Source organism: Piliocolobus tephrosceles, chromosome 16, assembly GCF_002776525.5.
Source record: "Piliocolobus tephrosceles isolate RC106 chromosome 16, ASM277652v3, whole genome shotgun sequence".
Taxonomy (NCBI): domain Eukaryota; kingdom Metazoa; phylum Chordata; class Mammalia; order Primates; family Cercopithecidae; genus Piliocolobus; species Piliocolobus tephrosceles.
In genome coordinates, this window is record NC_045449.1 from 54462287 (window position 1) to 54484714 (window position 22428).

At 37.6% G+C, this 22428-nt stretch overlaps 2 protein-coding genes across 13 annotated transcripts in view; both read right to left on the reverse strand.

Annotated features, from left to right (window-relative positions):
* The window catches only part of LOC111525784 (leucine-rich repeat-containing protein 37A3-like), a 510962-nt gene that overhangs the window by 342086 nt on the left and 146448 nt on the right, over positions 1-22428 (reverse strand). The window lies entirely within an intron of this gene.
* Positions 1-22428, reverse strand: part of LOC111528376 (vesicle-fusing ATPase) — an 85124-nt gene that overhangs the window by 31579 nt on the left and 31117 nt on the right. For all 4 annotated transcript variants that reach the window (XR_003308401.2, XM_026452086.2, XM_026452085.2 and 1 more), the window contains exon 6: positions 15990-16189. Coding sequence is in view for 3 of the 4 variants with exons in the window: in XM_026452086.2 (XP_026307871.1) it covers positions 15990-16189 (200 nt within the window). In the remaining variant the exon portion in view is untranslated. The remainder of the gene's footprint in view (positions 1-15989; positions 16190-22428) is intronic.

The following is a 22428-nucleotide window of genomic DNA, read 5'->3' on the forward strand; positions in this document are numbered from 1 at the left end:
TGCCACCATGCCTGGCAAATATTTTACTTTTTTTTGTAGAGATGGGGTTTTGTCATGTTGCTCAGGCTGGTCTTGAACTCCAGGACTCAAGTGATCCTCCTGCCTCAACCTCCTAAAGTGCTGGGATTACGAATGTGAGCTACCGTACCTGGCCTACAATGAATATTTTTATACTTAAACGCTTGGCAAATATAGATGATTACTTGCTAAAGGCAAATTGTTAGGTTAAAAGGCATGTTAAGTATTTTAAGGCCCTTGAAATAGGAACATTTGAAAAAGTGGAAACACTTTTCCAGAAAGGTTTATCAATCTATAATCCCAGCACAGTACATGACAGTGCCTATCTTGGTATATTCCCACACATAATGAGTATTAGAAACACATTAAAAGTAATTCTCAATTTGGTAGATGGACAATGGTATCTTTCTGTTGTCTTTAAATCACATTTATCTAATTACTGAAGAGGCTGGTGTTGTTAAAAAATAATGTTTTTACCATTGGTAATTTTATTAGTATTTGATATGTCTTCTGTACCCTTTTCTGTTGAAATTCAAGAGCTTTTCCTATTGATTTATTAAGAAATGATTTATATATTAGGGCCATTATTATACTTGTAACTACTTTATCCTAGTTTGCCATCTGTCTTTTATTTATGGCGTGTGTGAATATATATATTTTTTGAGACAGAGTCTCCCTCTGTCATCCAGGCTGGAGTGCAGTGGTGTGATCTCTGCTCACTGCAACCTCTGTCTCTCAGGTTCAAGCGATTCTTGTGCCTCAGCCTCCCACATGTAGGATTACAGACATGCACCACCAAGTCTGGCTAATTTTGTATTTTTAGTAGAGACAGGGTTTCACCCCGTTGGCTAGGCTGGTCTCGAACTCCCAAACTCAGGTGATCTGCCCACCTCGGCCTCCCAAAGTGCTGTGATTACAAGCGAGAGCCACTGTGCCCAGCCTATTTATGGTATATTTTCGATAAGTGTAAGGGGTTTTCTGTTTCTACTAAACAGCCAGCATCAATTTTTATTTTTGTGATATTTTTGTTAATTTTATCCTTAAAATTATTCCCCATTACAGACACTGATGGTCACATATTTTCTTCTCTTAAATTTTTGCTTTACATGTAATTCTTTATCTGGTTTTTTATTTTTGTGTGTGGTACAAGTAAAGTGAGAAGCCAACTAATTCTTCTTCAAATAACCGACCCAGCATTGTTCCCTAAATAATCCCTCCTTTCTTCGTTGACTGAGCTGCCATCTCTACCAGGTTTTGGACTCTGATGTATGCTAGGTTATTTCCAGCCTCTCTACTACATACATGTTTTTATCTCTATAACTTTACAGTAGTGCATTGAAGAAGCTCTTCTCCTGTATACATTCTTCTTTTTCGTAACTATCTTGGCTATTTCCAACCATGTCTATTTCCAAATGAACATCAGAATCATTCTCATGAGGGGGAATAACCTCCACCAATTAAAAATAGACAAAGAAACAGACAAAAACCTAAGCCCTGATTGAAATTAGGTTAAATATCTTAAGTTTAGGAAATACTAAAATCTTTATAGCATATTTGGTTTTTTAGAATAATAATGCCTCTCCAATTATTCAACACTTTTATGTCTCTCAGTAAAGTTTTAAAATTTATTTTTATTTTTATTTTTAGAGATAAGGTCTCACTATGTTGCCCAGGCTGGTCTTGAACTTCTGGGCTTAAGTGATCCTCCCACCTTGGCCTCCCAAAGTGCTAGGATTACAGGCGTGAGCCATTGGGCCCAGCTTCCCAATAAAGTTTTATAGTTTTTGTTGTTTAAATTCCTTCATTCCTTCACAAAGATTCCTAGCTATGTTTTTTGGTTGCAATTGTGATGGGATTTTTCTATTATATTTCAGAAACAGTATGGAAGTATGGAGGAAATATATCTTTATATATTTACTTTATATCTGGCTACTTTACTCTCTTATTTATAATAGCTAAGTTTTTAAAAAAAATCTGACTCTTGAATTTCCTAGGTAGACAACCATATCACCTACAAATACAACTTGTATCCTCCTTAGTAACAGGTATACCTGCTTTTGGGTATGAGAAGCTGTACCAACACAAAGACATATAAAAGGTGAAAGAGACGGTCTAATAGCTAAGAACTTAGAAGCATGCGGGGTCACCTGAACAGAAGGCCCAGAGGCAGTCAAGGTCCTATAAAAGGGGATAATAAAATTTACCTAATGTGAGAAGCAGAAGCTATAGTACTATCATGACAGACTGAAATCTAGAATTAGGCCTTCCTACTGAAACAGAGGACACCAGTAAATGAACTGCAAAAGCAGAATGCTCTTTATATAAAATGATTTTATTCTTGGCTTTAGGATGAAAAGAAGTATGCACTTGGAAGGTCAGTGAGAAACACACAATGGTAGATAAATGAGGCAAACAGAATCTAAACAGAAGGAGAATTTTGGTGATACGAGTGGTGATGACCAAACAGCAAATGCTCGATTTGCTTACTGCTTGCATGTGGGGTGGAGTGACACGGAAGAAAAGAAATTACCTTGCAGTATGATAAGGAAGCTGCAGAAGGGAAAAGATACAAGGGAAACTTTTTTTTTTTTATTTCTAGCATGGTAAGATTAAAGTGTTAACAAGACATCTAATTGGAAAGGCCTCCAGAGAACAAGATATACACAACTGAATAAAAGAGGATAGCGAGATACAACTGAACATCTTCTGCAAATAGTGAAGAATAGTCTAGTAGCAAGCTGTAGATACTGTAAGAAGATGAAGCATATAATTAAGCTGGAGGAATATAAAAGCAGGACAGATTCTGGGCTACAATACCAGAAGATACCTACAGTCATCTGAAGAAAAGGGGGAATAAAAAAATGACAAAGAGGAAAGAAGAAATGTTACATCAGACATATGAGGAAAGAGTTCCAAAAATGATCTGAAGGAAATTCAACTGGGTCAAAAACAAACCCTGAATATATAAAGTATTTTTAAATCAAAAATAAAATGCTGTATGACCTAAAAATTCCACTACTTGGTTTATCAGCTCTGCTTATAATTGCCCCAAACTAGAAAACAACCCAAATGGCATTCATTGGGTCAACAGATAAACTAATGATAGTACATCCACATAATGAAATATTATTCAACAATAAAAAGGGATGTTTGACACATGCAACAACTTGGGTGAATCTCAAAGGCATTATGCTGAAGACAGCCAGTCCCAAAAGGTTACATAGTGTATGACCCCATTTATATGACATTCTCGAAAAGATAAAACTACAGGGATGGAGAACACATTGGTAGTTACCGAGGTTACTAAAAAGAGAGCGTGACCAGTAAGGGACAGCATGAAGGAATTTTTGGGGGTGATTCTATATCCTGATTTTTACAGTGGTTCCATTAATCTATGCAAGTATGAAATTTCATAAAACTACACACAAAAAGAGAAAAATTCAATTTACTGCACAATAAACCAGATAAAATAATTAATAATAAATTCTATTCTTTAATGCAATTGTATGTAGGATGACAGATGTCCATCAAAGTTTCTAAAGTTTCACTAGGTTTTATTTGTGTCCCTGAACATTACTTAAAAATTGTTCTCCCTCCGTATTTTAAAACCTAATTTCAAATCTGAGGGAAAGAAACTTCATTTTTCTCTATCATTGCATTTACTGAATAGGTATCTAATGATAAATAACTTGCTTCCTAAAAAAAAAATTCAATACCAAAAACTGTTCATCTTTCCATCTGGAGAAAAAATTGAGAATGAGGAATTGGAACCACAACCTTAGCTTTGCCAAAGTACTTCTATATAGTAGGATATTAATTCTTGCCATCTTTAGTGACAACAAGGATACTTCTGTTTGTGACTGAAAAACTGTGAAATTTTACATTATTTTCAAAAGATTTTTTCTTTCTTCAAGGTTGTCTGCCCAATACAGCATGAAACAAAAAGATGCTATAATATATGAGTTTTACTGTCAATGTGCCTTATGTTGCTGATGGAATCATGATTTCCTTCTCAGCCCAACCTCAAAAATCACTATGTGGACAGGGACAAAGACAATACAAATGCTGTTTGATTAAATGATCACCGGGGCAATCTGTTCTAAACATAATTCTGTACAATTCTGACCTTTTCAGAACCTTACTAATCTTATTACCTGTCATCAGGTCCCTTCCCCCACCTAGTCAGTACAATAACATCAAGTTTTACATTGTGTGTTACTTAAATAAAAGCAAGTTCTTATTACAAGAAATTGGGAACTGGGTAAAGAAGATGTCAAGATTAATGTTCACAGACTAATATAGCTGATTCATCAATAAACCCTTTACCAAAAAATTTAAATTTCCACAACGCAATCCTCTTCCATTCATTGGCTTCTAGCTCTGTTTTTAACATCTGCAAAGTCTTTCTCCATAGAAACAGAGCTGACACTGTTGAGCCCTGGTGACAGCTTTCAAAAGCGGCTGTTCTATATTTAACTAGTTTGACCTATATGCAAGTGTTCATCTCCGTCAATGTGAACTGTCCACAATTACAGAGGCGATGTTTTTCTTTATTATGTAACACACATATATCCTTCATGGGGTCATTAGCTGAGTACATCAAGTCATTTCTGGATGTGAGAAAGGTATAACTGAAAAGACTGGCTATAATTAATATCGATCTAGAAATCATTTGCCAACTCAATTTTATCATTAGTAGTTTAATATTTAAACTGCTTGCAACTTTAAAAACAGCACCAAAGTTACCTATGTAGCCATGTGTAACTCACAACCGAGATTTTATAAAATGCTTCTTCATATGGCATTTTAACTCACTTCTGCCTAGTGTTTAATCGTCAGTATCTCATTAGGGTCCGTTAGACCCAATCTCAGTTTCTGGGTTTCTGTTTTGAGCAGTACTATTTACAAAAATTGATATCTCATGACTTTTTTTCCTTTTTGTCTTCCAAAGAGCGAGCAAACAAAACAAAACGCATATTTAAAAAATACAACAAAACTCATTCTATCTTACAATTGCCATTTGTATCTACTAGATCTTTTTACAAATCTAAGACACATTATGCTATTTCATCATACTAGAGATTACATCATTACTCATCAATTATTCTCAACTATGCTTAAAAAGGATTAAAATAAGAAAATAGAAGAATGAAGTCTTTGCCCATGCCTGTGTCCTGAATGGTACTGCCTAGGTTTTTTTTCTTCTAGAGATTTTATGGTTTTAGGTCTTACATTTAAGTCTTTAATCCATCTTGAGTTACTTTTTGTATAAGGTGTAAGGAAGGGGTCCAGTTTCAGTTTTCTGCATATGGTTAGCCAGTTTTCCCAACACCATTTATTAAACAGGGAATCCTTTCCCCATTGCTTATTTCTGTCAGGTTTGTCAAAGATCACATGGTTGTAGATGTGCGGCATTATTTCTGAGGCCTCTGTTCTATTCCTTTGGTCTATACGTCTGTTTTGGTACCAGTACCATGCTGTTTCGACAGTGTGGTGATTCCTGAAGGATCTAGAACCAGAAATACCATTTGACCCAGCAATCCCATTACAATCATTCTACTATAAAGACACATGCACACATATGTTTATTGAAGCACTGTTCACAACAGCAAAGACTTGGCACCAACCCAGATGCTCATCAACGATAGACTAGATAAAGAAAATGTGGTACATATACACCATGGAATACTATGCAGCCATAAAAACGGATGAGTTCATGTCCTTGGCAGGGACATGGATGAAGTTGGAAACCATCATTCTCAGCAAACCAACACAGGAACAGAAAACCAAACACCACATGTTCTCACTCATAAGTGGGAACTGAACAATGAGAACACATGGTCACAAGGAGGGGAACATCATACACTGGGGCCTATCAGGGATGGGAGGCTAGGGGAGGGATAGCATCAGGAGAAATACCTAATGTAGATGGCGGGTTGATGGATGCAGCCAACCATCATGGCACATATGTATACCTATGCAACAAACCTGCATGTTCTGCACATGTATCCCAGAACTTAGAGTATAATTAAAAAAGACGAAACTACTTAGAAAAATGATACAACAGTGGAACAAATATCACTATGACATCATTCTTCAGTTTTCTTACTGTGTTGTGCTAGGTATGTGTTATCTTTCAAGAAGGCATAAAAGAAGTCTGAAGCTAACATCTTCTGTGACCTGATTCTACGTTTTATTGAATACGATTAAGCATTAACATTTTTAAGTTCTCTGGCCAGAATGATGAAGAAAATCTGAGGAAACTGTTTTAGAATTATTAGATGAGTCTGAAGTTGAACACAAAGAATAAGATAGCAGCACTTAGGACTCTAATAAAGGTGCTGAAATTGATGATTATAAGTAAAATCTCAGTCTATGTGCCTTCAGATGATGATGCCCTACATACATTTTCTCAAACTCATGAATCAATGAGTGAATAATATACTTTTAATCTAAGGACAAAGCATTTTTATTCAGTTACTTATTCAATAGAAAGTCTTCATTGTGGAATATTTTGTAACAAGAAACGGGGCCATCCCATTTTGCTAAAAGGACACATGACAGTATTCTTTCATCTTTTATTTCATTTGTGCACCAAATTTTCTTGATATAGTTTAAAAGTAGACAGATGCTAAAGGCACATATTACAGAGAGATAGCCAGAAGAAACAGACGAAGTAGACATTAAAAAATTAGGCCGGGCGCGGTGGCTCAAGCCTGTAATCCCAGCACTTTGGGAGGCCGAGACAGGCGGATCACGAGGCCAGGAGATCGAGACCATCCTGGTTAACACGGTGAAACCCCGTCTCTACTAAACAATACAAAAAAAAAAAAAAAAACTAGCTGGGCGAGGTGGCAGGCGCCTGTAGTCCCAGCTACACGGGAGGCTGAGGCAGGAGAATGGCGTAAACCTGGGAGGCGGAGCTTGCAGTGAGCTGAGATCTGGCCACTGCACTCCAGCCTGGGCGACAGAGCAAGATTCCGTCTCAAAAAAAAAAGAAAATACCTTAAGACATTAAAAAATTGGATTGACCATAAAAAACTGAATTGATCATTCTGAAAGAAACTTACAAATCTAAAGATAAAAATGTTTTGCAATTGTGGAACATACAATGGTCATCCTCTCTTCAACAAAATTAGGAGCCAAAGATCTCAAAAAATTTCTTAAAGCATTATGTTTTGATGCTGTACGTGCAAGAAGAACCAGAAGTAATAATAATTTAGAAGACAACAAAGATGTATTTGAAACTAAGAATCAGTATTTGTAAGTTCATGCAGGACCGCTGATGAACAGTTAGTCGCACTCAGAGGCTCCTGTCCATTTGGGGTATACAGGTTGAGCATCCCTAATCCAAAAATTCAAAATCCCAAATGTTCCAAAATTTGAAAGGTGCACCACACACAGGGGGTTACTGTATGGTAATCTTTTAATCAAAACACAACATCAGCTGGGCATGGTAGCTCACACCTGTCATTTCCGCACTTTGGGAGGCTGAGGAAGGAGGATCGCTTTAGCCCAGGAGTTTTAGACCAGCCTGGGCAACCTAGGGAGACCTTGTCTCTACAAAAAGATTTTAAAAATCAGCCAGGTATGGTGGTGCACACCTGTAGTCCCAGTTACTTGGGAGGCTGAGGTAGGAGGATGGCTTGAGCTCAGGAGGTTGAGGCTGCAGTGAGCCACAATGGTGTCGCTGTATTCCAGCCTGGGCGATGGAGTGAGACTCCATCTCAAAAAACCAAACCAAAACAAAAAACCCCCACAACATTGTAGGTGGTGACTAAAACTGCTGCTGTTTGGTGTTGCTGGTGTTTAACAGCTTATCCAGGTATTCTGGTGATGCCATTGTGCTGCTTAGTTACTCTAAACTCACTATTTTTACACTGTAATTTTTTTTAATGGTGTGTCATATTTTTACTGTTGAGTACTTGTGTCTCAATATGTGTATGAAAACAATTACTTACCAGGCATATACATTTATAGTCAGAAACAATGGTGATGCCAACCAACCACAGACTGTCCACATCTAGTGGCTGAGATAGTGACGCCTTAGCTTTCTGATGGTTCAATGTACACAGACTTTGTTTCAGTAACAAAATTATTTAAAATATTGTACAGAATTACCTTCAGGCTGTGTGTACAAGGTGTATACAAAACATAAATGGATTTCATGTTTAGACCTGAGTCCCAATGCCAAGATATCTTATTATGTACATGCAAATATTCCAAAAAACAAAATTCAAAACACCTCAAGACCAGGAAAACATGAAATAAAAATTTTATTTGCTATATTAATTTAATTTTTAATAGTTTTTTATCTCTTTATTCTTGTGTTTTGTAAATTATTTGGAAAATAATCTAAAATAATTTTCTAAATGGAGTTTATTCAACCTAGATAGCACATGCTGATGACTGTTTTTCTTGGTAGGAGGGTTAAAAAGATATGTGAAGCAGAAACAGTCTTAGTATTAGGAAAGAACTACAAAACTGATTGATTCCGGGACTTTCCGAAGAGTTGAAATAGTGACTGGACTTGCCCCAACCCACCAAGACCCACACCTGCTAGAACCAATGAGACTGATCTAGCTGGAGACCTGAACAAGAACTTAGTGAAATGCTGGAAAGCAGGAAAGGAAACGACCTTGTATAAAACTGAAACAATTAAGGACCCAAATAAAGGGAATATTTAATATTATTTTACCCTCAACAAAAATTTTAAAAGGCAGGAAATGGCAGGATAAATTCAGTAGAGCTTACTAGATTTTTTAAAAAGATGAGATGTTATATTTCTGAGTGTTATTCATGTTGATCTATGCAAATCTATTATTCATTTTATTTTTTTGAGACAGGGTCTCATTCTGTTGCCCAAGCTGGAGTGCAGTGGCACTATCACAGCTCACTGCAGCCCTGACCTCCCAGGCTCAAGTGACCTTCTCACCTCAGCCTCCTAAGTGGCTGGGACCACAGGTGTGTGCCACCATGCCTGGCTAATTTTTTATTTTAGTAGAGGTGGGCTCTCACTGTGTTGCCCAGGCTGGTCTTCAACTCCTGGGCTCAAATGATCCTCTGCCTCGGCATCCTGAAGTGCTGGGATTACAGGCGTGGGCCACTGTGCTCAGCATCTTCATTTTAATATCTGTATGCTATCCCATTTCCTACTAAGGAAGAGTAACGATGTTTCTTTTCCCTCTGTTACAAATAGCAAGGCCATCAACATCCTGGTACATGTCATGTTGTTTATCATAGGTAGTGGTCTTGAAGTAGAACTCCTGGGGTTGTGCATCATTTTTGTAAGATGTCAAATTTATTTGCAAGATACTACCCACTTGGTATATTCTTCTAGTTTATACTCCAACTAGCAATGTGTATGAGACCCTGTTTCTCCATAATCCCACAAACTCTTGGTTTTACCAGCTGTTGTAAATGTTGCCAGGTTGTTTAAGAAAGAATCCCTCTTTTATTATACATTTTCCTGAATATCTTTTCATTTGCTTTTCAATTGGGTTCTTTCTCTGAGAACTATGTGTTAAATCCTTTGACAGTTTTTTTTTTTTTAAATTGTGGTGTTTATATTTTTCTTATTATACAAGACTTTTTATAGAGAATTTATTATAGAGGATGCCAATTCTTTGTAGATTACATACATTGCAAATATCTTCTCCTAGTTTGAGACATTTGTATTTAGTGTAATTTGTCATACAGAAATTTTTTATATTAATGTAGCCAAATTAATACTTCTAATAGATTTACTTTCTGTATCAATTCTTCCCTAGCCTCAAATCTTAAAACATTTTTGCCTATTTTTCTTCTAAATAAGCTTTCCTCCTATAAGTCTTAGTAGGTTTTTTCGTTTTGTTTTGTTTTTGTAAATCCATTTGCAATTTTGTATGCTGTGAGGTAGGAATTGCATTTTATCTTTTTCCAAACAGGCAGCCAATTATCTCAGCTCTGTTTATGGCACAGCCAGCCTATTATTCCCCTCTGATCTGTATCATCACTTGTCATAGAGCAGGCTCTTCCTTCCTGTGTTCTATTGTTTCCTTGGTCTGTTTTTACATGAATATATAACACTGTTTCAATTACTATTGCTTCCTAGTAAGTCTTGATATGTGATAAAAGTAAATCTCCATTATTCTTCAAAATTCTCATAACTCTTCAAGCCTCAAAAAAAAATTAGAATCAAGTTGTCAAATGTCAAAAAAATTCCTATTAGGCTTCACTGGAAATACACTCAACTTACAGATCAAGATGGGCAGAACTGTCATTTTTATGACATTGTCAGTGCTCCCATACATGAACATGTTATATCTTACCATTTATTAGCTCCTTAAAAAAAGATTCTCAGGCCGGGCGCGGTGGCTCTAGCCTGTAATCCCAGCACTTTGGGAGGCCGAGACGGGCGGATCACGAGGTCAGGAGATTGAGACCATCCTGGCTAACACGGTGAAACCCGTCTCTACTAAAAATACAAAAAACTAGCCGGGCGAGGTGGCGGGCGCCTGTAGTTCCAGCTACTCGGGTGGCTGAGGCAGGAGAATGGCGTGAACCCCGGAGGCGGAGCTTGTAGTGAGCTGAGATCCAGCCACGGCACTCCAGCCTGGGTGACAGAGCAAGACTCCGTCTAAAAAAAAAAAAAAAAAAAGATTTTCAAAAATGTTTAGAATTTCTTCCTTAAAGGTCTTGCACGTTTTCTGTTAGATCGAATCCTAGGCACTTTACATTCTGATTTCCGCTATAAATGAAATTGTTTTTTAAATTACCTTTTTAGTATCAACACATTGTCTTCGAGTCTTGTTATTTCTTTGTTGCCTTCTAAGTATTTGAGTTTCCATTGTTTCTTTCCCAGCTCCTCCCTATGCTTTGGAAAAGTTTGGGCACAATGTACAACTTTCACATGCATATTTTTGACTTAAAGTTTCATGTTAACTAACATTATTATCTTCTTCTTCTTCTTCTTCTTTTTTCTTTTGACACGGAGTTTCACTTTTGTTGCCCAGGCTGGAGTGCAGTGGCATGATCTTAGCTCACTGCAACCTCCGCTTCCCAGGTTCAAGCAATTCTCCTGCCTCAGCCTCCTGAGTAGCTGGGATTACAGGTGCATGCCACCATGCCCACTAATTTTTGTATTTTTTTTTAGTAGAGATGGGGTTTCACCATGTTGACCAGGCTGGTCTTGAACTCCGTATCTTCTTCCCCAATAATACAAGGAGCTTACATGAAGTTAAACTTCCCAAATGTTTTGTTCCATATTTTAGTTCTATCCTTTAAAAGTATCCATATCATTATTGTTTTACTCAGTGAATGCTGTTAAAATTTATTTTTAAAACGTTTTATTGCAAAATACATCGCACACAGAGAAAAGTTACAAAATGTGAATATATGCCTCAATGAACTGTCACAAAATGAACGCCTATGTAATCATAAGAAACAGAACACTGCCAGCATCCTAGGAGCACCTCCTCACAACCCTTCCCAAGCACTCCTCCCTGACCTTTCCCCATAGGTAACCACAATCTAATTTTTATGGTAATTATTCACTTTCCTTTATAGTTTTACCACCCAAGCATGCATTGTTAAACACTATACTTTAGGTGAGCTCTCTATAAATCATACAGTATGTGTTCTTTTTAAAATCTGGTTTCTTTTGCTCAATAATGTATTTGTTTCACAACTGTATAGCTGTAGGCTATTTATTTTCAGTACTGTCTTGTATTCCATTGCATATTTCTATGATCATTCATCCATTTACTGGATGTAAAATTCTAAGTTGACAGTTATTTTCTTTCAGCTCTTTAAAAATGGCCTTTGACTGACTTTTTGATTCCATCATTTCTATTGAGAAGACAGCTACTAGCTAGTTGTTGCTTATTTGAAGGCAATTTTCCTTTGCTCTCTAGCTCCTTTTAAGATTTTTCTTTTGCTTTTGGTTTTCAGCAATTTAACAATGATGCCTATATATGTAGAGTTCTTTGGTACTTCTCCGGCTCAGGGTTCAATTAATTTCTGTAATTTATGGACTAATGTTTTCCATCAGTTTTAGAAAGTTCTAAACCATTTTCTCTTCAAATTCTGGTTTTGATCCATCCTCTTTCTCTTCCCCTTCTGGAACTTTAAATACACGCACCAGACCTTTAAATGGTATTTTCTCTCTCTCTCTCTCTTAATTCCTTTCATTCTTTGTCTCTGGTTATTTTCATCTTATATCTTTCAGTACACTAATTCTCTTTTCAGATGTGTCTAACCTGCTATTTAAACTCATTCACTTGAGTTAATTTTACTTACTGATTTTCTCAGTTCTAGAATTTATATTTGTTTGTTTTTACAGTTTCCAGTACTCTGCCAAAAATCTCAGTCTTGTCTTCTATCCCCTTGAATGTGGTAAGTATAATTATTTCAAAAGTCTGTATCTGAGAATTCCAATATCTAGAGGCTGTTTCAACCATCTTTTCTTTTTCTTGATGTTGTTTATCTGTTTCCAGTTGCTTTTGATTATAAGCCAGACATTGCATTTGCAAACTAGAAATAATTTGTGACCTTACATGATACTACTTTCCTCCAGGAAGGACTTACAATTCTGCCAGATGCCTAGGGGCACTAGCAGTTTAGGAACCCTCAATCTAATTTTAGGGACTGACATGATTCAAAGCTGATCTTCAGCCTCGGTGATAGTATGTCTATTCCTGGTTAACCCTTGCTCCTATGGTGTACAGCCCTTCAGGGTCCTGACTCAAAATGAGTTATGTTCATCAGGTGTCCCCTCCCTCAGGGGCCATGGGCTCTAATCTCTGCCCCCATTACTCCCACTAGCATGTCAAAAGGGCTGCTTAGGTTTTAGCAGCTTCATGCAGAACTGGCTAATATCTCGAGAGAAACAGTGACCCAGTACACTAGGAGGACCTTTGTTCTAGGCCTCCATTTTTCTTCTTTGATACCTTCAAGCAAAACATGTTTAAATATTGTGTTGAGCTTTTCTGATAGTCTTCAGTGGAAAGCATGATTCAAATGACCTAATTTGCCACTACTAGAAGTAGCACTCCCAGACTTTATCTATATTTTCACTAATTTTATTGCTCATCGTTTCTTGGATCTACTGTTTCCTTCTGGGTTCAACTTCCTTCAGTCTCAGTACATTCTACTTCATAATCTTCCAACAAGCTTCTGCAACTAGTTAATTCTATTATCCTTTGCCTGAAGAAAAAAAGTCTTCATTTCACCCTCATTCCTGAATGAGAATTAAGCTGGGTATTAAGTTTTAAGTTGACAGTTATTTTCACTTAGCTCTCTGAAGATATTATTCTACTGTTTTTTGTTCTCTCTGTCATGGAAAAGTTTGCTATCAGCATAATGGATACCCCTTTGTAAGTCATCTCCATGTCTTTCTTTTGTTACTAAGATTTTTTTTCTTTGGCATTCTCCTATAACAAGTCTAGAAATAACTTAATTTTCATTTATCCCATATGGACTCATGGTGCTACCTGAATCTGAGTATTTGTGTCTTTTATTAATTCTAGAACATTCACAGTCATTCTCTTTTTGAATAATGCCTCTACACTATTCTATCTGGACTTCTCGTTTTAACTCTGTCATCTCAACTTTCATCTCTTCTATCCCTTTATCTCTCTGTGCTACATTCTGGGTGATTTCTTTAGGTTTATTCTTCTGTTTACCACTTCTCTCTTCAGCTGAAATTTGTAGTCTTATATTAAATTTGGTTGCTGAGTTTTAAATTTTCATGACTACTTTTTCTATTCCTTTCAGCCTAGGTTGTTGGAGTACCCCTTGGGGTTTGCTTATATCTGACAACTTAGGCTATCACTAGGCCAGGACTAATTTTTTTTTTTTTCTTAACATAGGGTCTTGCACTGTCACCCAGGTTAGAGTGCAACGGCACAATGATAGCTCACTGCAGCCTAGAACTCCTGGGTTCTAGCGACCCTTCCATCTCAGTCTTCCAAGTAGCTGGGACTATAGGCATAAGCCACTGCACCCGAATAATTTTTTAAACTAATTTCTCAGCTTGGGGTTTCAGGCTACATAGGTAGCATATATTTATTCAAATTCTAAACCAGCATGAACAAGGATCCATGGTTTACAATTCCCATGGGAGGCTGGGCGTGGTGGCTCACACCTGTAATCTCAGTACTTTGGGAGGCCAAGGCAGGCAGATCACCTGAGGTTGGGAGTTCGAGACCAGCCTGACCAACATGGAGAAACCCCATCTCTTCTAAAAATGCAAAATTAGCTGGGCATGGTGGCACATGCCTATAATCCCAGCTACTCGGGAGGCTGAGGCAGGAGAATTGCTTGAACTTGGGAGGCGGAGGTTGTGGTGAGTCAAGGTCACGCCATTGCACTCCAGCCTGGGCAACAAGAGCAAAACTCTATCCCCCCCAAAAAAAAGTATTCCCATAGCAGATTTCCCAGCTTCCATTCCAGAACCCAAGCAGTTAAATATTTTTTGTTAATTTCCCTTTGGTGGTGGCAGATATTTTCTAGTCCATGCTTTTCATAGAGACACAACCTGTTTGAAGGTACCAGTTCCTAGTCCACACTGTAAATGGATTCAAGGACTCACTTTCTGTTCCCTAGTGGGTACTAAAACCCAAACCCATACATTATGAAACCAAAAGCTACAGCGCATATCTTACGAGTCTAATTTCCTGGAGATTCAGTTTTCTTTCTGAAGAGTTCAATTATGCATTTAAAATAATTTTAGTTATATTTTACCCAAAACTTTTTAAAGTTTTATTTTGTGTTTAATTGGCACATAATTGTACATATTTAAGGGGTACAGTGTATACCTAGCATTTGAAGGTGTTTATAGAAGGAAGGTTTTCTGGTTACCTAGTCTACTGTATTACTAGAACCAGAAAGCTCATGGCATTGTTTTTAAACTTTCTGTCAATGAAAAAAATATGTTAGTATTAGGATATTAATCAGGACAAACAGAACCAGTAGAATGTTCGTGTGTGTGCATTCCTTATGATAAATCTCTATGAATATGTATGTATGCATACACACCCACATATACATGTCAGCCTCCATAATTGTTTTAGCCAATTCCTTGGGAAAAATCTACAATTTCAGAGGCTGACAAGTCCCAAGATCTGGAGTCAGCAACCTGGAGACCCAGGAGAACTAACACACATTATTTAGTTCCAGTCCAAAGGCCTCCAAGCCAGCAAGAGCTGATGTTTCAGTTTGCATCCAAACCAATGTCCCAACTCAGGGCAACCAGGCAAGTCGAAATTCCCTCTTACTTGCAGGAAAGTAAGCATTTTTGTTCTGTTCAGGCCTTAAACTGATTGAATGGGGCCTGCCCACATTAGGGAGGGCAATCTACTTTATTCAGTCTATCAACTCAAACGCTAATTTCATCCAGAAACATCCTCACAGACACAACCAAAATGTTTTACCAAATATTTAGGCACTTTATGTCCTAGTCAAGTTGACGTGTAAAACTAACAGAATTAGTAAACTCTAGTTTAATTTTTAAATAATTTCATTTCTGAGACTCAAATCAAGCTTTCCTTTGAGCTCTGACAACTCAATCCTGTCACTCTATAACTGAGCAAGATTCAGCATTAAGTAAGATAGCTTTCCGCATGTGAACCTTACACAATACGATTCCATAAGTCTATTTATGGATTTAATTTCCTCTTTTCTTCCAAAGGATAAATGAGCACAAGCCTCTGGAAGCAATATGGAATAAAAGCATCACGTGAAAATATATTCATGACCTGTTTTTGCAAAACCTCTGGCTTACACAATCACCTACCTTTGTTTATAGGAATATGTGGGTAACAACATCTGCTCATCACGTAAATCTCCAACAGTCCCTGGTGCAGTGCCATATATAACCTAGGTACTAGGTAAATTTATCTGTAAGTTGCTTCAAAATATAAATCAAAGTAACAAGTTTGCCTCCATAACTCTGGGTCTCATTCATTAAATAGCGACGATGTTCACATTACCCTCCTTTGCTCCTCTTCAGCATCAGCAAAAAGTTTGCGAATGTTAGCCTCTGATTCTCCCACATATTTGTTAAGGATTTCTGGCCCATTGACCACTTTGGGCTCTCTTGCATTCAACATCTTGCCAATCTGTCGAGCCAAGAGAGTCTTACCACAACCTGGGGGTCCATATAACAGGATGCCTTTAACATGTTTACAACCTGAAAAGGAAAAGAAAACAGTCTTATATCAGCTAACTAGAATCCAAGTAAGACTCTAAAGCAAAGTTTTCTTCCTGCTTCATATGCACTTTAGGAAAAACACAGTGATGCCATTTACATATGTTAATGTCCATAAGCCATGAACAAGAATATACACCCAAAAATCCAGCAACAATTCCCCTAACTGTGCGAATGCTTGAGGGGCAATGCTGCCAGTTAAAGGTCTCTGGGAGAGCACATTCATGCTATCATTTTGGACAAATACTTCTTACTCTGAAAATATTACTTATTTTTGGCTGGGCGTAGTGGCTCACTTGAGCCCAGAAGCATGAAACCAGCCTGGGAAACACATTGTTGACCCTGTCCCTACAAAATAAAACATCTGCCTCGTTTTACATATAATGATAAATTATATATAATTATTATATATCATATATGTGTACACACACACACACACACACACCATGGAATACTATTCAGCCATAAAAAAGAACAAAATAACATCTTTTGCTACAACATGGATGGAGCTGGAGGCCATTTTTCTAAGCGAGGTAACTCAAGAATGGAAAATCAAATACCGTATGTTTTCACTTATAAGAGGGAGCTAAGTTATGGGTACACAAAGGCATACAGAGTAATGGACTTTGGAGACTCAGAAGTGGGGAAAGTGAGAGGGAAGTGAGGAATAAAAAACTAATATTGGGTACAATGTACACTACTTGGACAATGAGGTGCACTAAAATACTAGACTTCACAACTATATAATTCATCCATGTAACCAAAAACCACTTGTACCCCAAAAGTTATTAAAATTATATAATATCTTTATACTATACCCAAAAAAGCACTCTGTGAAATAATAAATTATTAGATTTCAGTGTCACCTCCTGAGTATGGGTAAAACGGGAAATTTCTGAAAATGCAATATAAATAGTGTGTCTCTATGGAAAATGGTTTGTCCTTATTTGAAATGGAAGCATTAAAAAGTATATCTTTAAGAAAAAAAGCACAATACATTTGATGACTCACATAAAATCACAAGATGCAAACAACTCTATCAGAAATTTTAGATTCTGAGGAGGAAGACCCTTTGGGCTGTCAGAATTGGTCTTTACTTCTTTCTTTATGCCAAGAAAAGACTCCTTTTTAAATCCTTGAAGGTAATAAGATCTGTGCCTTTGGTTGAGCATGGAGAGGGAGGGGAAACACTTGATGGCTTATAGTCTTAACCCTTCGCACCACAGAGTAAATCCCTTCCCTAAGAGTCACTGCCCAATACAATGCTTTTGGCCTTTGACTCACCCTTCAAGTATGAGTGGTAGGGAGATAACAGGAGAAGTCTTGAGCTTCTCCTAGAGGCCAATACCACCAAGCACTACCAGCATCTAAGTTACAGGAATACACTGGATGAGGATGTAGAAGTCTGGCTCCTAATCTTGCCCTCTGAGCCAACTGTTACCATTATGATTTGAAACTATTCATATGTATAAACCATAGCTGGGGCAGGTGGTGGTGGTGAAACATGCATAGAGAGAAGACATTCAGAAAGGAGAAAATAAAGATTTTCTGAGTACCTACAAAGCACTAGGCCTTCTGATCTCCAACTTCTTGACGTCTACATTTTCTCCAAGTTTATAAACTTCCTCTTAACCATACTGCCTTCCCTAGTAAGCCATGCTTTCTTTGAAGGACTTTTAACTATTTGGCCTTTGTAAATTTGTGTTATAACCACCCCATAGTCCCTGAATACAATATGGTTTTATTGCACTACACATTGGCCACAGAGCACAGCTGGAGAAAATTACACCTCTGTGCTACTGACAGTTATCTCCAGAATTTCATGCTATCCAGTTTCAGTCCTATGCTCACTGCTTTCTCCGTTGTGCATACCACTCTTTACTTGTCTTTGTCAGCTCATCTCTAATTCTCCTTATTAATTATTCAGCTCTTCACGTTCTTCTCAAGAGCTACCCCCTGCTATGATTTCTTAGAGATAACCTAGGTTCCTATTTCACATATTAAAAAAAAAAAAAAGAAAGAAAAAAAAGACTTCACCTCTCTGCTTCTTTATCTATAAATTGATCAGCAGACTCATCCATTCTCAACCTATTCTCGGTTCTCAAAGTAGTCTTCCTTCCTCTCCTCCAAGTTTTTATATTGCAATTCTCTGTTTACATGGCTTCTTCGCTATCAAGACTGTAAACTATTCAAGTCCAAGTACGATCTCATTCACCCAGCATAATGTCCAGCACCTACTATGGACTTCAGGAGAGGCTGAGTAAGTAAACTGTTGATTCTTTTCCTACAAAACTCAAAGAATATGAAGGACAGAAGACGATTTTCAAAAATTATTTGAAGCTCTTAATTTATGGACTGTGCTTACTTTCATAGCTGAGCTAATTTAAATACCTAAAAAAACACATTTGCAATGACTGAGACTTTGCAAATTTAACAAAACAAAATAACATAAACACAAGAATCTTAACTTTGCAACTATGCTTCTGTACAAGGAAAATGCTCAAATTAATGTGTTCTGAACTAAATTTACTCAGATATTATAAAATAATTCACAAAATATACCTTGAAGGTTAAAAGAAAAAGAGACAGAATGCATATCCATGCAACTTTTTATATATAATATAGATATGTGAAACAATAGAATATATTTAATATAACATCAACAGGAATGTCATAGAAGCTCTAGTCTGCATTAGAACTATAATTCTTTTAGGATCTCAAATGAGCACATCAAAAATATACACTGACATGTAAAGTCTTTCAAAATCTACTTCCACAAAGGAAGCTGTTACTTGAATAAGCAGTGGAAATGGGACTTTATTATTACTATTATTATTACAGCCTATTCTGACTTACTAAATAAGCATTGGTCTCTAATTTTAAATGAGTCATAAAAACTCTTTATAACTAATTCCATTCAACAAAAGGGTACTAAGCTCATGTTTAGACTAGATGCAAAGGTAGGTGTTAGGAATACAAACATGCAAAAGACAGTCCCTACCTGTAGGGCATTTCTGGCTTAGTAGGAAAGACAGAAATAAAAATAAGCTATCTACAATATAATATGACATTATCAGAGATATGTATGAAATGTTTTTGGACTCTAGCCAAGAGATACTGATTCTGCCAAAGTGATGGCAGAAAATTAAGAATGGACTCAGGGGAAGAGCTAACATCCAATGTGGACCTGAAAGAATGAGTAGGAGGTTCATAGGCAATGGAGAGGAAATGCCACCCCAAAGAGAGAGGCTAGCATGATCAAAGGCATAGGGGTACGGACACAGACACTGTTCTCTCGAAATAGCCGGTAGTAACCTGCTGTAGCCAGAGCCTTGGAGGGGAGGAGCGGGCAGTGGCTGAAGACGAGGCTGGCAGGCTCCTAACTGGCAGGCCTTGAAACCATGACCATGAGTTTTTAACCTGTTTCACAGGTGATTAAAACCCCACATTTTTGGGTGAGTTATGTAATCACCCTCAGGTGTAAGTGATAACCATGGAAGGAGCAACAGGAGGTATGTGTTTAAAAGCTAACTCTGTTGGTAGAGTGGAGAAAGAACTAGAGACCAAACAGGCAAACGAGAAGAGGCTAGCTGGGGGAATGTTCTGAACTTTTTTCTGGGGACTCTAACTCACTAGCTGACTTTGGATTCTTGCCAGTTAAGTTTTCATACCCCTCTAAGTCCTTTGGAAGCACAGGAACAAATGGGTCCAGGTGCCTCAGGAGGACAACCTCTGTTCCTGCTGATACCCTAGCTTTCTTCTGAGCTTCTCTGGAATATTAAAGCCTGGATCTGATATTGAGGAGCCTCTGATCTCTGGCTGCTGACCTGACTGCCGAGCTGGACTGACTAATGCTGCTGTTTTATTCTCAATGTCTTACATGCCATCTCACTACTCAGAGATAAGTGCCCTAGGTTAGTGACCTAAATAGCAAAGGGCAGGTATAGAAAGAGAAATCAGTGGACCTGATTTAAATTGTCATTTTCTTTCATTCTATTCCTCTCTTTCCCACAGAACAGACTAATGGATCTCCCCAGGAAAATGCATATGCACAAAAAATTTGCATACAAATTTGAGTGTTCTTTAATCCTTTGAGGTCCATCCATGGAATCCAAATTAGAAACTCCTGAACGTATTACTGAAATAATCCAGACAAAAGACAATAAACGGAAAGAGGCAAGAGTCACAGGAAATAGTAGGAAGATAAAAGAAGATGCGGGAAATACTCATCAAAGCTTAGACACCAAATGGAAACCAGAGAATGAAGAGGAGTCAAGGATGACCTTAAGGCATCTAGCATGGGTACGTGGATAAAATGATGGTAACCTCAGCGATACCAAGGAATAGCAAGAGGAAGAGGAATCAGTTTGGAGAGCACAGGAAATCATTACTTGGTTTTGGCTATAAGGCATTTAAGATTTAGGCAGTAATGCCCATTAAAAATACTGGTCAAGGCTCAGAGAAGACATCAGAACTACTGCTTCAATATTTTTGAATGCCTGCCCTGGGTACATGAAAAGCTGTGAAAAGTTTTAAGCAGAAGAATGTAACAACAGAGATAAATGCTGCAGCGATAGAGGATGAGGCCTGGAAAGAGACCACTAGGTTTAGAATTCAGGAAATACATGCCAATCTAGGCCACAGGGTCTTCAATCAGGGTCACAGCATTTGGGGTTGAGGTCCCTTCCTTTCACTCAGAAGAAAACTAAGTAGCATAAGCAGGTATGGAGACCACACTTTCAGGAACTTTGCCAACAGGGGAGGAATGGAGAGGGGGAGCTTGTAAAGACACCTCTCCTTCTGAGAACAGTTAAATAAAGGGAAGAGGAAGAAGAAAGCTGAGGTTATTTCTGTTGGGTTCTGTTGACTATGTGAAGCAGGACCTAGATCATCAACAAAATGAGGGATAAAGAGAGGATACTGGGAAACATGGTAAAGGTTTGGAAAGTACATGGGAAGTTGGGAAAATGTGTCTGAGCAGACGGATGCTGTTACATAAGTGAACTCAGCATATGAGATTCAGGTCATCAAGGGACCATCCTTTGTTGTATTTATATAAGCAATTCACAGTATTAGGTAGGGTATAGATTCTTATTCAGTTCTACAAATACAATTTCATCTAAGCTGGCATACAAATGTTGACCTTTTGGTTTCACCTATCTCTTTTTTTCAAATCTGAATTTTAAAGGTTAGCAATATGAGGTAAATAACAGGATTAAATGAATGTAATGTGCACTCAACATATTTATAGCTCAATTCTATTATCTAATTTTCCCAGCAAAAGTATACAGTAAAAACTATCACATGACTGTTTTCAACATTTTTTTCCTCCCTTTTCCACAAAGTTTGAGGCCTTAACCTTCATTTCTAAGTGATTCCCATCTTTTCTCCTTCGTCTATAACTTAAGTAAGAACTAAGGTGGGCTAAGGGTATAATCAAACGCAGTTCCAAAGCATTTCTTCTCTTAATATCCTATGTCCAAGTACTTTTTCAGAGACAGGGTTTCGCTCTGTCACTGAGGCTGGAGTTCAGTGGTGTGACACAGCTCACTATAACCTGGAACTCCTGGGCTCAAGCGATCCTTCCAACTCAGCCTCCCGAGTAGCTGGGACAAGCGCATGCCAGCAAGCCTGGCTCAATTTCCTGTATCCAGGTATTTTACTGTTTGTTTTACTAATTGCTCCTGTTAATCATTTTCTAAAAAATACCTACTTTTTATTGGGATGAGGCACAAATGTAGTAACAACTCTTGGTTATAATAAGAGAAAAGAAGGTGGTAGTAAAGAGCATAATCTCAAATGGCCAAAAATCGATTTATATATATGGTTTTGGAATTTAAGTTGCTAATTATATTGAATATAGGAGTAACTGAAGTTCTAGGACATCACAGTCTTTCTCTCATTCAACCAATGACACATCTTGTGGTGGGAAGATGAGGAAGATGAAGAAGTTCTCTTCTGTTTGCCTCTATTTTCTCCATGAAGTAAAGATTCCAGGTCATCAGCTGCTGGTAAGGATGGAAGAAGTGGTGCTTGGGGGTTGAGCTGAATAGAGAAGAAGAACTAGTCATCTCAGAGAACAGGAGAATAAATGGATTAAACTAGGGAAATATAGACGGAATACCAGGAATACCTGTTCCAAGAAATACTGAGGGTTCACTTGAGATTTGGTTCATAAATTTAAAATGAGATCAGACACCATGGTTTTGTGTTTTTCTAAA